This window comes from Pristis pectinata, chromosome 1 (assembly GCF_009764475.1).
Source record: "Pristis pectinata isolate sPriPec2 chromosome 1, sPriPec2.1.pri, whole genome shotgun sequence".
Lineage (NCBI taxonomy): Eukaryota > Metazoa > Chordata > Chondrichthyes > Rhinopristiformes > Pristidae > Pristis > Pristis pectinata.
Genome location: NC_067405.1, coordinates 88,372,300 through 88,386,787, shown reverse-complemented (window position 1 = coordinate 88,386,787; position 14,488 = coordinate 88,372,300). Strand labels below are relative to the sequence as shown.

Below are 14,488 nucleotides of genomic sequence, written 5' to 3'. Positions count from 1 at the left end.
TTAGTTCAGCACAACATTGTGGGCCAAAGGGCTTGTTCCTGTGCTGTACTGTTCTATGTTCTTTTAAGCAGTGAGATCTACACTGCAACAATGTTAACTGACATTCTGCGAAAAGAAATGTGATGTACTGCTTGGTAACTACACAGCCCATGACTTTCGAACAGTGATGCAAGCATTTGCCACAGATGATAATAATACGAAGATGGTTTTGGTATCACTTTATTTTGTCTACCAGTCATGGAAGGAGGGGAGTGTGAGAATATTCCAGTATAACCCTCTTACACATACTATGATTCTCAAACTATAGACAACTCAAGTTAAAGTGAGAAAACCTTCACTGTTCACTTCAACAGCTGGAATAAATAAAAGCTACAGTACATTGGGTATAACCACTCAGAAATGGATTTGCCCTGTCATGTTCAAGTATTCAATTTATACCACAAAGTGTGCAGTGTTTATACTCTCAATAACCAGGGAGGAAAGACACAATGTGCCCTGTGAGAATTCTGTTCTATCACCAGATCCCATACCATCAGCTTTGACTCTGTGTGCAAGTTTGAAGTGGATGAGGAGTGCTACAAGTTACCTACAGCTGTAGTGAAATAATTGCCAACATGGCTTTCACTAGTCAGACCCTCATCCTCCTCCCAGCACTAGACAGGGGAACAGCTGCAAAAAGGTGATGGGATTAGCTAGTGGCTACTCAAATGGCCATCAGTACTTCAAAATTTTGTTAGCCCAACCACATGTGCCACCACCCACCACTGCCTGTAAACGTGGCTGACTGTAATATTGCTGAAGCTAAGACAGTCTCAGAAAAGTATCCTTGCACATCTCTTGGTCAGTTATGACCACAGTTAAAATAAAAACTTGTTAGGTTGGTAGGGCTATGCTGACCACATTATACATCAGAGACTGTCTCTGCTTGGTTATGGTTGTTGGACTTCAGGGAGATCTGAAACCAGCCAGTGTTGCTGGAATGGGAAGTTGACTTGCTCTTTTGGCCTAATGAGTTGGATAGACTCAGTATTGCTTGAGGGACAGCACCCAGTCCTGTGATCAGAGATATTACAACATCTCACCTCAGGTTGGATAGTCCGACCTGACTCCCCACAATCAGCTGGCAGTCGCCTTTGCATGGGAAGGGAGACGGCTGGATTAGTGGGGAATCTCATCGGTCAACTTCCAACCACCTTGGTAAGAGGCTTGGTAAAGCAGGCCCCTCCCAAATCCTGGAAGCTGAACTCCCCCAAGCTTTGCATCACTGGCAGCTCCTGGGATTCAAGCTCCGTCACAATTTTGTGGAGCACCTGTGCTGCTGAACGTCAGGAGACATCTTAGATCAAGGAACGGGGTCTCTGGCTCAGTCTAAGAAGTATAAATGCTAAGGGTGTACTGAGCAACAGCTCAGACCAAATACCTGACCTTGGCAGATTGTCATTACTCACATTTCTTCCCTGCCATCAACACCACACAGCTGAAGTGAAGCTGCCTGATGTTTTGGCACGTTTTGCACCTGCTCCTGCCCACATTTCGATCAGCTACAGTACACAGACAAACTGTCCTGGAAAAAATCAACACAACATACACCTGGTAGTCTGGCACAGAGCTAGGAGTGCACCCATTTCCCTCACAGCTCTTGCCAAGTGCCAGACAACGAAATGAAACAAAACTAAAACTACTCCAACCAAAGAATCCTGTCCATTTCTGCCTTGTGTTGGCATGACAGTCAGGATTGAGGGAGAACCAGGCAGGAGTAAATGGGAGACTCCCGGGCAGAAACAAAGGAAGGGTAACATGCACAGTCCAACAACTCTGAGAAGCACTATGTAGATTAATTATGATTCTCTGGATCCTCACCAACACTTCCCTTTCACCCAGCATTAGCAAAAACAAAATTAATGAGCCGTCACTCTTTTACATAGACCTTCTGCAGTGTGGCAATTGGCTGCTGATTTCACCCACGTAACAGTCACTTCATTCCAAATCATGTGAACTGCTTCTGATTTTTCTCAGAGGTTTCAACACTAAGTCCACCTAAACCCAGTTCATCCCCAATGATCAAAGGCACTTGGTTGGAACATTATCCACCATCTTTGGGAAATGGGAGGCAGGTTGGGTGATTATCCTGGCTTCTCTCTGCTCACTGGGCACCTTCTATCACTGCCTCTTGTATCATACGCACATAAACATGGCTGTGGTTGGTTCCTTATAAACACACATTCTCATTCAGAAGAATCTAATTAAGTCATCGAATTGGCCAGTAAACTGTTGAATTCCTCAAGCAGTACTTTTTACTCCAGATTCCAGTACCTGCAGACTCTTGTGTCTCAAGGTAAAGTTAGTAATGGCCCCTGTTTGGCATTACATGCTTTTGCAGCCGTTCTGAACATCTGTACATGTAATCATCTGTGTGCAGGCTCTGAAGTGGGCAGAATAGCGATGCCCAAATTTAAAACCTATTTTGCAGGGATATACTTTGCATTGAAATTACTCACCTCCCTATTTACACAAGGACATTACTCATCTCTCTTTATTTACAGTGGAATACACCGGCACTAAAATAACTCAGCTCCCTTTTTACAAAAGGAGACGTGCATTGACTGCACTCACCTCCCCTTTAACGTGACTGTAATTAGTTCCTTGTTCTGTTCATTACAAACTAAAAATAAGATATTACTGATGCTAGTTTCACATGAAGTGGACTCAATGCCAGTCATGGGGCAATGAGCACAGTTGCAGCAGTTAAGGGTTGGCTGTAAAGTTGTTTTGTTGTGGGTGTCCCTTAAACATTGGCACCCATTAGCATGGATGAGGGTAGGTCATGGCCTCCTGTGTTCACCGAGGAGACCAGCAAGGCACACCAGGTCACAATGGTGAATTCCTTGGGGGAGTGCGACAGAGCTGGTGAGACATTCCAGCTCAACTAGATCATATACAAGTCCCACTTTACCAGACAGCAGGTGTGGCTACTAGCTTTAGTGTAATCATTTTTCCTCTTCTGGACCCACCGCCATGGTCCCTCTTTCCCTGACTCCCTCCTGCCTTCTTCCCGTCACAGACCATCCCTAAGGTCTTGCGTCAGCTCACAACCACCTCCCAGCTACCAGCACCCCCACATCATTTTCACCTGGCTTGGTACTTTCTCAAAATGTGTTACATTTCCCAGTTCTGATCACAGCTCATTGGTCTGAAATGTTAACTCTTTCCCCCTCTCCACACATTCCTCCTGAGTTGCTGAGGATTTTCCAATATTTCCTGCTTTCATTTCAAATTTTCACTAATGCACAGTATCTTGCCCAGCTTTATTCTCACTTGGAGTATAGGCCAATAGTCTGAAATGGCCAGTGGCAGGAACCTGACTCAGATACATCGGTAGGTTATGGGAATCAACTGGGTACAATGGTGCACTGGCGAGTGGAGATGGTAGAAAGAGTATTGCTTTTCCGATAATGGACCTGAGATACCTCTTAGGCTGGTTGGAGGGGGTGGAAGTAAGAGGATATTTCAACCCACTAATCTTTATCACTGACATTGGTTGTTGGAAGCTTCTAAATGATTGCATGTACCCATGTTCTTCACTGGGAGCTCACTGAGGTGTTAGCACTTTTCCCTACTTTACAAAGGCTTTGTTTTGGAACTTCCTGAGAGTGTAAAAGGCAGTGGACTTGGAAAATTTCCTTCCTCATGAGTTTTCCACAGCCTTCCGACCACTATTTTCCAATGATATGCAACTCCCTAGCATCAATGCAGAAACTCAACAAAATCACTTATGAAACAGTAACAACATTCATCCAAACAGAGGACTTTTGACCACGGGATGCCTCATTGCACTTTACAGCCAAAATACATTTGAAGTGTAGTAACCAGGTTTAAGATGAAACTCAGCAGCCAAATTGTGCACAGTGAAATCCCACAAACAGCAATGTGATAAGCATCATATAAAAATGCTGGATGAATGATAAGTATTGGTCCGGGGACTCTTGTTCCACATTGATCCAAGAGTGCAGATGTGACTGTAGTTTAACTTCTCACCTCTGAGAGTGCAGCACTGCTTTAGTACTACACAGGAGTGTGACTAAAGGTGCTAGAGTGAAATGCAAAAAGAGGTAACAGTGCTAAAGTCTGAGTCATGGTTACTGAGATAGCAACCCAGAAGTCAGAATTTAAAACTGCATCAGAGTAGCGAGATTTGAGAGCTGGCTGTGGTAATGAACGCTGTCCACTTGTACGGAGAAGAACTGATTCAGTAATGGCCTTTTATTAAGGACACCAGGCTCTCACTGACCTCGAGGTAGTCACTCATTATAAACAATCTCCTCAAGGGAAGGAAGCGACCCAGCACAACTTTCTCTCACTTACCAAAGGCAGGGGTTAGACCTCAGGTGCAGCCTTGCAAACGCGAGAGAAATAGAATGTTTCTATAAACATCTCCCTTGCACTTGCTTCAAGGGACGATGACTGTCCGCGAACCAACGGGTGCTGTAAGTGGGCAGGAAGGATAAAACCCTTTGTAGAAGCAAAAGCCCGGTGCGGTACCAGCCTCCCCAGTTGGCAGCTGGATCAACAGCGCTGGAGGGGTGAAGCCTCAACTATGGCCGTAACCTGCTTTGATAAACAATCCCCCCACAGTATCACACCAGCCACTGCAAACAACCAGACACTAGTGATCCCCGTACCAAACTTGGCAGCCATCCACGCTCACCCATAACCAACTGCCTTGCACCATGACCGAGTGTCTAGCTGCTCCTGTACCATTCACTGGGCACTAGCAGCTGCAGTGTGCAGGGGTGACTTTGCCCCCAGTGACCCAAGGGACAAAGCTAGGTAACTTAACGCATATGATGGTCCCTTCCACAAACCCTAGGTGACTTCTTTTTCCAATCATTAAATACAATGGAGACATTGATTGAAGGACTCGGTTGCTGAATTACCCATGGCCAGCCTTTGACCTTACCTCCAGGGAAGTGCCATGCAATGATGCTTGCACTGAGCTGTTGGCACCCTCTCTACTTAGAGGGTCACTCCAATGTCTTTTGTACCTCAATGGCACACGTTCAACAGTGACATGCTTGTTATATCGGGTGCTGCTGTGGGGGTGGTGGGCTCTGATGAGGGATTGGTTGGTTATTCCAGAGACCCTACAAGGCAGCCCCTCGAGCAACAGCCTGAAATACCATTTGTCGAGTGAACAGTCCACTCTCTCCATAGTTATAAAGCAACATGTGGCATTGCCATAAATCCTGACTGTAAAATCTGAAGGCGAGGGGTCAGTGTACAGCTTCCACAGGTCTCAGGACCGCTTTCAATGACTGTGCTGGTGACCCATTCACTGGGTTACGTGACATTAGTGTGTTTCCTGCAAGCAGTAGGTCCTACACCTGGCACAGCTGCCGTTTATCTTTTGCTATCATCCACAGGTATCCAGTTCCTGCTGGGACTTTCTTAGTCTCTGCCTTAGAAATAACTTAGCAGCAGCACAATGTGCATTGTAACCTTGCCCTTAGCATTCCAACCCATCATAATTGGGGAAGCTTTGGATGGGGTTTGGAACGAATACAAGGGGTTGGAATGGGCCCTTGAGAAGGGTTCTTCCCGTTAGAGGGCACCCTTCCCAAAAGGGGGGCACCTCCCACAATGGATGGTATCCATCCAAACAACCATGAACGTTCCAGTTTGTTGCATGTGGACCAGCCTCAGCATCAATGTCCCTAAGGAGCCCACAATTTGCCACCGGTGTGAACCCCATCAAAAATGATGGGCAGAGGTGGTATTTGAAGCATTAATAAAAAAAAAACGAAGTCTAAATACTATTCGAGCACATAAATACACACAACCACAACAAAGTTCAACATAACAGTGAACCATGCACCATTTGAACCATCCAAGTGGTTTGTCTTTTGATAGCTTGGGCACAGCTCCATGCCGTCCGCCACCGGTCAACAATGGGTCTCAGAGCAGGGTAGGACCTTGCGTCGTCCGCGTCATGCTCGGGAAGTGTTTGCTGTCGATCTCCCACAGTTTCTTGCCGGAGAAGGTTGTCGGCGGCAAGCTGGACAAGATGGCCAGCGGGTGACAGCTGCTGTAGTTGATGTAGCTGGCGAGTATCAGCGTCAGCTCCAGGATCTGGGAACACAATTGGAACAAACCCGAGGTGGAAGTTACCGAAGTGCTTCTTGTGAAATGAGATTTTCCTATGTGCCACGTCAGGGTCTCTTGTGTGATCACCTAAATATGATGGCTAGGAGCTCAGTGAGCCTGCAATGCCACAGAATTTAATCACAGCTAATCACCATGTCAACTCCACCTTCCCACCTTTGCTCCACGTCCCTTGACAGACATCATACAAAACTATTACTGATTTCAGGTGTGTACATTTCAATCGTTCTAGTAATTATAACATTATGATTTCTACCCCAGTGTATGTGCAGAAAATGTTCTTTTCTGCTTTTAGTCCAGAACAGCCTGCTTCCGGTTTTAACATTAAGTGCCTTTGTACCTGATTTCCCCATACAAGATAATAATTCCTTTCATGAAATTCTTCCAACATGGATCAGACTACAAACAAACTTTGTACTCTAATTAATACAGCCCAAGGTTATTGGGTTAACAGCAGTGTCTTTTTCCTCAGGGTCGAAATGTCTAATACTAAAGGGCATGCATGCAAGGTGAGAGTGGCTAAGTTCAAAGGAGATGTGCAGGGCACGTTTTGTTTTTACACACAGAGTGGTGGGTGCCTGGAATGTGCTGCCAGGGATGGTGGTGGAGGCAGATGAAATAGAGGCTGGTGAGAGGCTCTTACCCGCCTCTACATGAATGTGCAGGGAATGGAGGGCTATGGAACATTGTGTAGGTAGAAGGGATTAGTTTAGTTAGGCATTTAATTACTAGTTTAATTAGTTCGCCACAACATTGTGAAATGAAAGGCCTGTCCCTGTGCTGTTCTATTCCATGTTCTATGTCCTCATTATTTAGCCACAATATTACCTGATGCATGTACTCCTCCAAGGTAAGTGTATCTACTGTGGTCTCACTACTCCATGGAGTTTGCCTGAGGCATCACCTTCACTTTTATATTCTGATGCTTAGTGACTCAATGAGAACAGTGCAAGAACATCTATATACACCATTGTTCAGAAGCCTCCATCAGTCTGGGAGAACGTGGCAGGATTCCTGCCATGGCAGATTAGGGCTGCATATATAACCAGAGTGGAGATGATTGGGTAAATTTCCCGTTGGTCAAGCTTGATGACCACAGTGCTACATGTGATGAAATGTGATCACTCACACACACGTTATGCACATTTTCCACTCACTGATTTTCCTCTGGAGAAATTACCCTGCTATAATTGGGAGATTTTAGTGCAGTCTTTGCTTCCTCTGGTCATTAGACTTTGCTGCACAACAGACAACTGTGAGCCTGCCCCATCTCTAACCCTGATGTGGTGTTGTCAGGACAATACCTCATTAAGCAGCATGGGCCAGGTTTTTATCCAAGTAAACCAGGCATAGGAAGTAGTCAGGAAGCTAAAACATAATTAGGCTAAATTCTCCCACTCTGTCCTCCCATCGGGGAGTCAAATAGTTTTGAAACAGGATAACAACATTACAGCACTTCTCCAACCTCCAGAGCCTGGGATCCCTGGACATACCCTGCAAGGATAACAATTAAGGCAAGGGAAGGAGTGACCTCGGGTTGCCAAAACACTCGCAGACAGCTAGTGCTCAAAAATACTAGCATGGGTTCTCCATTTATCACAATGACAGGTACTCAGTTTACTGAAGCACTTTCGGCATTTCGACTGGGAAACCTTAACCACTATATTTATCTGACTGACAGCAGCAGTTTACCTGCCCAAACCAAAAATAGGATTAATTCCAAGCAGGTTAAAAGGTTGCAGGAATTCCAATTCTGAGGAGGTCAGAGGCTGTGCTATTTCTATGATGGGCCTCCCAGTCTAAGTAGGTGGCTCAGATGAAGGTTGTTAAGATATCCATAGTAAGGGATCCTATAATGGCATTTGTGATGTGATTGACACCATTCCAACACCTTTCTGAAATTGTATTGTAGCAGGTTTCAGACTGAGTCAGTAGTTGCTGGATGATTAAAACCAACACAAAAAGTTGCAAGGGTGTTTGCTCCAAGGATGATATTTGGCAGCTCAGTTGTAATTCTGTAGCTTGCAATAATTTGATTCCGAATCGGTGGTTTCTCCCTGCCTCAAAGTACAGTTACATGTCACCAGCTGGGCTCCGCAAGGAGAACTGTGTCCCATTCAAGGCACTGTCCTTCAGGAAGCATGTTGTGACATCAGAGAATGAGCAGAGGAAACGTACTGTAATGGCTACAGGGATGAGAGGCTCTGCGGGTTCAAAACCATTAAGTGCTTTGGAGGACTTGGCGGCGAAAAGAATGTTCCCGCTGGAAAAGGCTCAAAACCCAATTTAAGATAATCGGCAAAAGAAGAGAGATGAGACTTTTGTTTTTAAAAACTGTTTGGAATGCATTGTCTGTATGAGCTATGGAAGAAATAGTTGAAAAGCCAATATTTTTTTTCGTTAACCATTCAAGGGATGTGGGCTTTGCAGGCTGAGCCAGCATTTATTTGCCCATCCCTAAATACCCCCGAGAAGGTGTTAGTGAGCTGTCTTCTTGAACTGCTGCAGTCCTTGAAGTATGGGTATACCAGAGCAAGGAGGTGTTGCAAAACTACGCCAAACAGCCAGCACAGGGCACTAGGGGCCAAATACTTCCTCCTGTGTCCATCTATCCCTGGAAAAGTTGCTGAGATTCAATAACAGATGGAACAATCCAAAACTGCTTACCTTAGGCTTTGCCATGGCAAACACTAGCTTCTCTATAGTGGTCTTTGCTGGGCTTTCATCCTTGGGCTTGCTGAGTACGATCATAAAGTCGTCGCGATAGCCTCCAAAAGTCATGATAGACAGGTAGGAGTAACTTAGCACCAGATGCTGAGAGCAACACAAAGGAAACTTTCTGTCAGAAGTGACCAAGTCCCTGCATACCAGCTGCTCCTTGGCAATAGGTATTTAAAATCACCTCATTAACAATACACAAGCTTCCAATCCATTACCTTCTCCTGTCGGTAGATAATGTGAGAACTTGGGGTATTGGCTTTGGATGGAGGGAGGAATCAGAAGTCAATGCTTCCTACTCTAATGCAGACTAGGTCTTTACGAGAATACTTCCCCTGATCTGATTTCAATGAGCCAGGCTAGACCTAGACCAGATTTGAACAGGCATGACTTCAAGGGCCTACTAGCAAATTATAGGCCAAAGAAGCTGTTGTCTAGGGCAAGCTGTCTCTGCATTAGTAATGGGAGTTCTGACACAGAAGCGATCAGTACACCTGGAAGTAACAGTCATAACTTATATTAATTGTTACAGGAAATATCTATCCAGGTCATATTTGGACCTCTTCACCAAGGCTGCAGATGGGAAAAGTAAAGTTGGGATGGAAGATTTGAACACCCAGGGGAAGTTGGAAGGGATTTGAGCAGACCCATTGTGGACACATACCATTGTACTGCACTCCAGTATGCTGATACCATCTTCATTCACAGCTAACCAAACAGGCTTCTCTTCAAGTGGTGAAGGTGCAATTGGCTGGAGGGGTGGAAAGCAGAACAGTGATTGGTTAGACTTTCACATTCATGAACTGCCATACAGCCTTGATCGACAGAGTGCAGAGAAATGATGGGAATCAACTGTGAGAAACATCATTTAATTCTTTTGTTAGGATAGTACCACGAAGCCCATTGTACGAATTGTACCAGCAAGCAAGTTATACCACAGGACATTGGTTCCTGCTGGCACTTCTTCAGATTGCCACTACTTGGGCAGATTTATCACTATGGCAGTCTGATATGGAAGATATGGACAACCATTATAATCACTGGCCAGGTCTCACAGCTGGAGTAGGTGTTATTTCTGGGTATCGTACCAGAGGAAGGATATCAAGGTCTTGATGAGAGTACAGAGAGACACTAGAATTAATCCAACATTGAGAGACCACTTGTATAAAGAAACTGTACAATTGTTCTCTTGGAGGCCAATTAGCAAAAGAGAACGAGGTGGGACGATTATTTTACATTAGGAGTTTTGGGGCGGCATGGTGGTGCGGCTAATAGAGCTGCTGCCTCACAGCCAAAGCAACATAGGTACGATCCTGAAAATTAGTGGTAGAGTAGACAGGTTGTCTAAGGTTACAACAGGATCTAGATCAACTGGGAAAATGGGCAAGGGAATTTAACTCAGACAAGTGTGAAGTGATGGATTCTGGGAAGCTAAACCAGGCCAGGACATACAGAGTGAATGGCAGGGCCCTAGGGAGCGTTACTGAACAGCAAGACCTTGGGGTACAAGTACATAGTTCCCTGAAAGTGGCCTCACAGGTAGACAGAGTGGTGAAGGTGGCATATGGTATGCTTGCCTTCATTGGCTGAGGAGGTGAGTTTAGCATTTGGGACGTCATGTTACAGTTGTACAAATTGTTAGTTAGGCCACACATCTGGTATTGTGTGCAGTTCTGGTTGCCATGCTTTTGGAAGGATGTGATTAAGCTGCAGAGGGTGCAGAAAAGCTTCACACGGATGTTGCCTGGACTGGAGGGCTTGAGTTATAAGGAGAGATTGGATAAGCTGGGACTGTTTTTCTTGGAGTGTGTGAGGCCGAGGGGTGACCTTGTAGAGGTTTATGAAATTATTAGGGGCATAGATAATCACAGTCTTTTTCCCATGGTAGGGGAGTCTAAAACTAGCGGGCATAGGTTTAAGGTGAGAGGGGAAAGATTTAAAGGGGATATGAGGTGCAAGTTTTTCCCACACCAGGGTGGTGGGTATATGGAACGAGCTGCCAGAGGAGATGGTACAAATGCGCTTAAAAGGCATCTGGACAGGTACATAAAAAGGAAAGGTTTAGTGGGTTATGGGCCAACACAGGCAAATGGGATTGGCATAGATAGGTATCTTGGCTGGTATGGACAAGTTGGGCCAATGGGCCTGTTTCCATGCTATATACCTCTATGAATCTATGAACCCCTGGTGCTGTGTGGAGTCTCCATGTGGTCCCTTTGACTGTGTAGGTTTCCACTAGATGCTCTGGTTTCCTTCCACATCCCAAGGATCTGCGGCCTGGCAGGTAAATTGCTCCCAGTGTGTAGGTGAGCGGTAGAGTCTGTGGGAATCGCAAAGAATGTGGGGAGAATAAAATGGGATTGGTGTAGTGTACATGGGTGGTTCATGGTTGGCACAGACTCGGTGGGCCGAAGGGCCTGTTTCTGTCCATGACTCTATGCCTCTGGAATGGACTGCTGAAAGTGAATTGGAAAAATATTTATATTTTTATTTCTCATATCTTACCGTGAGTTTATGCTGGCTCTCAGAGCAGTCCCATTTCCCCACTTTCTTGTAACCTATTCTCTCTCTCACATTCCCATGAACACCCAGGGTGTCCTTCCACTCACCTTCACTAGGGGCAATCTACAGCAGCCACTTAACCTATCGATCCGCAAGTCTTGAAGATGTGAGAGGAAACCGGAGCACCTGGGGGAAACTCAAGCAGTCTCAGGGAGAATGTGCAAACTCCACACAGGTAGTCAGGGAAGCCAGAATTGAACCTGGGTTGCTGAAGCTCTGAAGCAGCAGCTGTACTAGCTGCAATGGCTTTGAAAAAGCAAAAAAAATACTCAGGCTACGGGGTAAGAGTGCAGGGAGCAAGACTAAATGGGACTTTAATGCACAATAGCATGATTCAATGCCAAAACCATACTGCTGCCCATAGAAATAAGAACACGTCATTTCGTTATGTGCACTTGGGAGATCAGAGCATCTTGTGACTAGAAGCTGAACAAGGGGCCAGGGTCACTGCAGGGCATTCTGATTGCTTACTTGGTAATTACAACACAGTTGACTTAAGACAAAAGGGCATACACAGTATCTGAGTCTGGGGAAAAAAAAGTGGGAGAATAATTAACTTGCTTGAGCTTAAGCTGTTTTCAGGGCTAGGAGTCAAAGGGAAAATAACAACAAGATTTCTAAGACAAGCCAAAATTTACTCTCAGAAATACATTTGCAAACTGGTTACACTGACCTGACCCAACTTCCTATTCGTAAAGAGCAGGAAGCTCCTTTGAATGTATCAAGACACATCCCAGGAACTTTAGCAAAGAAAGTCTACACTCAAAGAAAACATACAAATTAGGAACAGGAGTAGGCCACTCGCCCCTCAAGCCTGCTTCACCATTCAATAAGATCTAGGCTGATCTGATTGTAATCTCAGCTCCGCATCCCACCCAACCCCAGTCACTTTTCACCCCTTTGCTTAGCAAGTTTCTGTTTCTGTTGTAAAAATAATCAAGGACCTTTGAGGAAGAGAGTTCCACAGACTTGAGACCGTCCGAGAAAATAATTCAACTCATTAAACAGCTCAGCCCTTGTTATTAAACAGTGACCATACTTCTAGATTGTACTACAAGAGTAAACATACTCTCCAATTTCATGACACCTTGTTTAATATCTTTAATTAAGTCCTCTCTCACTCTTCGAAACTCCAGTGGACACAAGCCTTGCCTGACCAACATTTCCTCATAAGACAACCCCCCCATTCCTGTTATCAGTCTAATTACGTCACAGAGGGACACAAGTGTTGAGACAGATGACCAAAAGGTTAGGTTTACTGGTTACTGTAAAATGGCCTTGGTGTATGTGGTTGGCAGGAGAACAGCGGGGAACTGGTGGGGGTGTGTGAGGGAATGGGATTGATGCAATTGCTCTAAGTACCAGCAAAGACTTGATGGGTTGAAAGGCCTCCTTCTTTGTTGTAGGGAAGCACAGAAAAGCTTTGCCAAAGAATTGTGTTGTGATGAAGGCAGAGTTTTAAAGAGGAAATTCCAGAGTTTAGGGCAAAATGCTGGGGGCAGTGCAGCTGGATGTGCAGCGGTTAAAACTGGTGATGCATTCAAGGTGGGAACTGGACCACGGACAGCTGAAGGCTGTACAGGCGCTCCCAGTGTTATGCCAGGGGTCCATTCCCGAGAACTGTCCATAAACTGACTTATCCCCAAGTCGGAAACAATTTCTCAGTAAGGGAAAAAAAGTGGGTGACAGAAGTAACAACAGAAGTTCACTCTTTTGTAGCCAGTCGCCGCAGATACAAACCATAAAAGAACCAGAGTGTCAGCACAGGCAATGAAATTTCAACATTTCTTTTTAATCAAGCCACAGTTTAAAGACTTGGACGTTTGCCTGGACAGACATTTCAGCATAAATAATTCAAAGCTAGTTTAAACTTTGAAGGCTCTATGACAAACATAATCAAGGGACAACTGACAGGTTTGTTTTCACAGAGACATCACTAGCTTGCACATATTTAGAGTTCTATGGGAGAATTTGTGTAAAGTAGGACTTCTGTAAGTCAGGTCATCCGTAACCTGGGCAACCCCTGTGATGGTGTTGGGTGTTACTGGGATAGGAAGGGGCAAGGTCATGGAGGGTTTGGAAACCAGACAAAACTGAGACACTGCTGGTCAGGGAACCTCTAAAGGCTTAGCTGTGATGTGGGAGCATAAAGACAGATGGGAGAATTTTGTATACAGTCGAGCCCTGTGTAATGGCAGTTTGAGTGAAGGAAAATCGGTCTAACAGAATTCACAAATCGCTACCAGAAAATCTGGGATACAGAATAAAAATTCGCTCTTACGAAATTTATATGAAAAAGGTAAATAAATAAACACAAAATTTATTTATTTTCAACTCGCATTTCTTGACACACGTGCAGGTGACACTGCTTTGCATTACGGAAAATCATGATGCGGACTGTTTTCTAGGAATGCAACCCTCTCCAGTAACGCAGAGGTCACCTGTACACATGCCTACAAAGATTACTAAGTGTGAAATGAGCTTGGAGGAAATAAATGCATCGATAACCATGTCAGTACTAGATGGGTGAGCTGAGGCTTTAGGGGTGCTGGTGGCCTGGTATGATAAAGAGGACTATTTATGAACAATCAGAACCTCAACCCACATTGTACCATGCCTGGGGTTGCCCCTAGATTCCTGGCGTAGCACCCATTTTACCTTACCTTAGCATCGAACAGTTTTGCTCCAAACAGTGGCCACTTCCGGCCCACGGTCAGATAAATGCGCACACAGTCAGCTCCACTGCAACCCCCCAGTAATATCCACTTGGTAGCCAGTCTGTCGCATAGTCGCCTTTTTGAAGAGAGATGTTTTAAAGGAAATCAGTGCAGCAGTAATTTAAATAGTTCAGCTGGGGATTTTCTCTCTCTCACACACACACACACACACACACACACACACACACACACACACACACACACACACACACACACACACACACACACACACACGACTTCTCTCTATCTGTCTTAGTGAGGGATGGTCCTCCAAGGTTGACAATCCTGACTGGTATGTAGCATTTTGTAAGACGTCTTGGCTTCCACTCCAC

At 45.1% G+C, this 14,488-nt stretch overlaps 1 protein-coding gene across 2 annotated transcripts in view; it reads right to left on the bottom strand.

Moving 5' to 3' along the window:
- Nucleotides 1-203: 203 nt before the first annotated feature.
- The window catches only part of plekhh1 (pleckstrin homology domain containing, family H (with MyTH4 domain) member 1), a 130,323-nt gene continuing 116,038 nt past the window's right edge, over nucleotides 204-14,488 (bottom strand). For both annotated transcript variants that reach the window (XM_052020199.1, XM_052020207.1), the window contains exons 26-29: nucleotides 14,103-14,232; nucleotides 9,542-9,628; nucleotides 8,827-8,973; nucleotides 204-6,126 (exon numbers count right to left, since the gene is read on the bottom strand). In XM_052020199.1, coding sequence (XP_051876159.1) covers nucleotides 5,953-6,126; nucleotides 8,827-8,973; nucleotides 9,542-9,628; nucleotides 14,103-14,232 — 538 coding nt within the window. In that variant the 3' untranslated portion in view covers nucleotides 204-5,952. The remainder of the gene's footprint in view (nucleotides 6,127-8,826; nucleotides 8,974-9,541; nucleotides 9,629-14,102; nucleotides 14,233-14,488) is intronic.